The 1,079-nt window shown below is 29.1% G+C and overlaps 1 protein-coding gene across 1 annotated transcript in view; it reads left to right on the top strand.

Annotated features, from left to right (window-relative positions):
- Positions 1-544, top strand: part of LOC140918774 (uncharacterized) — a 15,005-nt gene extending 14,461 nt beyond the window's left edge. Inside the window, exons 8-9 of the mRNA XM_073363569.1 lie at positions 18-177; positions 244-544. Of these exons, the coding sequence (XP_073219670.1) occupies positions 18-177; positions 244-544 (461 nt within the window). The remainder of the gene's footprint in view (positions 1-17; positions 178-243) is intronic.
- The last annotated feature ends 535 nt before the right edge of the window (positions 545-1,079 follow it).

Below are 1,079 nucleotides of genomic sequence, written 5' to 3'. Positions count from 1 at the left end.
TGGTCAGGTATACACAGAAACTTGCATAAATTTTATGAAATTGGAAATAAGTAAATTCAATAGTCATAGAGTGCATAGTTTTGATCGGAGCAACCATACTTTCATGGTCCACGAAACAGTAGTTCCAAGGGAAGGGCGACCAATTGGTCACTTCAGTGTAAACCTTCCTAACAAGTGGTGCGATTGTGGAATATATCAAGCTAAACATATGCCTTGTTCACATGTCATAGCAGCATGTTCTAGCATAAAATATGATTATTGGAGTCTTATACCTGATGTGTACAAGGAGGAAACGGTATTAAAAGTCTACGAGGAAGCCTTCCCACCCATACCAAACAAAGGATATTGGCCACAATATGAAGGTATTAAGTTGTGTCACAATCCACTAATGCGGAGAGTCAAGAAAGGTCGGCCAAAGAGCAAACGCATTAAAACAGAAATGGATACTACAAAAAGAGTGTACCCAAAATGTGGATTATGTAGGGTATCTGGTCATACTAGGAAACATTGTCCAAACGTTGCGGGCACATCCACTCAAATTTGATGTATCATTTTTTTTTTAATGTATGTTGTTTGAAATTTATAATTTAATTTACTATTTTAATTTTAATAACTTTTTATTATAGCAATTTTTAATAATAATAACATTAATAATAATAATAAATATTATAATAATTATTTTTAATTTAATTTTAATAATTTTTAATCATAACAATTTTTAATAATAATAACAATAATAATTATTATTAATAATAATTATTATTGTTATTATTATTAATTATTAATTTATTATTTAATATAATTATTTATTTATAAAAACCAAAAATCTTTTATTAAAACCAAAACGATTTAAATTTTTTTTTAAAAACCCCTTTGGGAGGTCGAATCCCTAGCCAGCGACCTCCTACTATGGAGAAAATTTTGGTCCCTTTAGTGTATCGCTCTCCCAGAAAGAGTTTTTCTTCTTGCCCTAAAAAGTAGGGCATTTTGGTAACAATTTTAAAAAGTGGAGTATTTTGGTTAAATTTTTTGAAAACTAGGATATATGGATAATATATCCCCTGTATTTATGTTTTAAG

The sequence above is a fragment of the Cicer arietinum genome, chromosome 7 (genome assembly GCF_000331145.2).
Source record: "Cicer arietinum cultivar CDC Frontier isolate Library 1 chromosome 7, Cicar.CDCFrontier_v2.0, whole genome shotgun sequence".
NCBI lineage: Eukaryota > Viridiplantae > Streptophyta > Magnoliopsida > Fabales > Fabaceae > Cicer > Cicer arietinum.
This window is presented reverse-complemented; position numbering and strand designations above follow the sequence as displayed.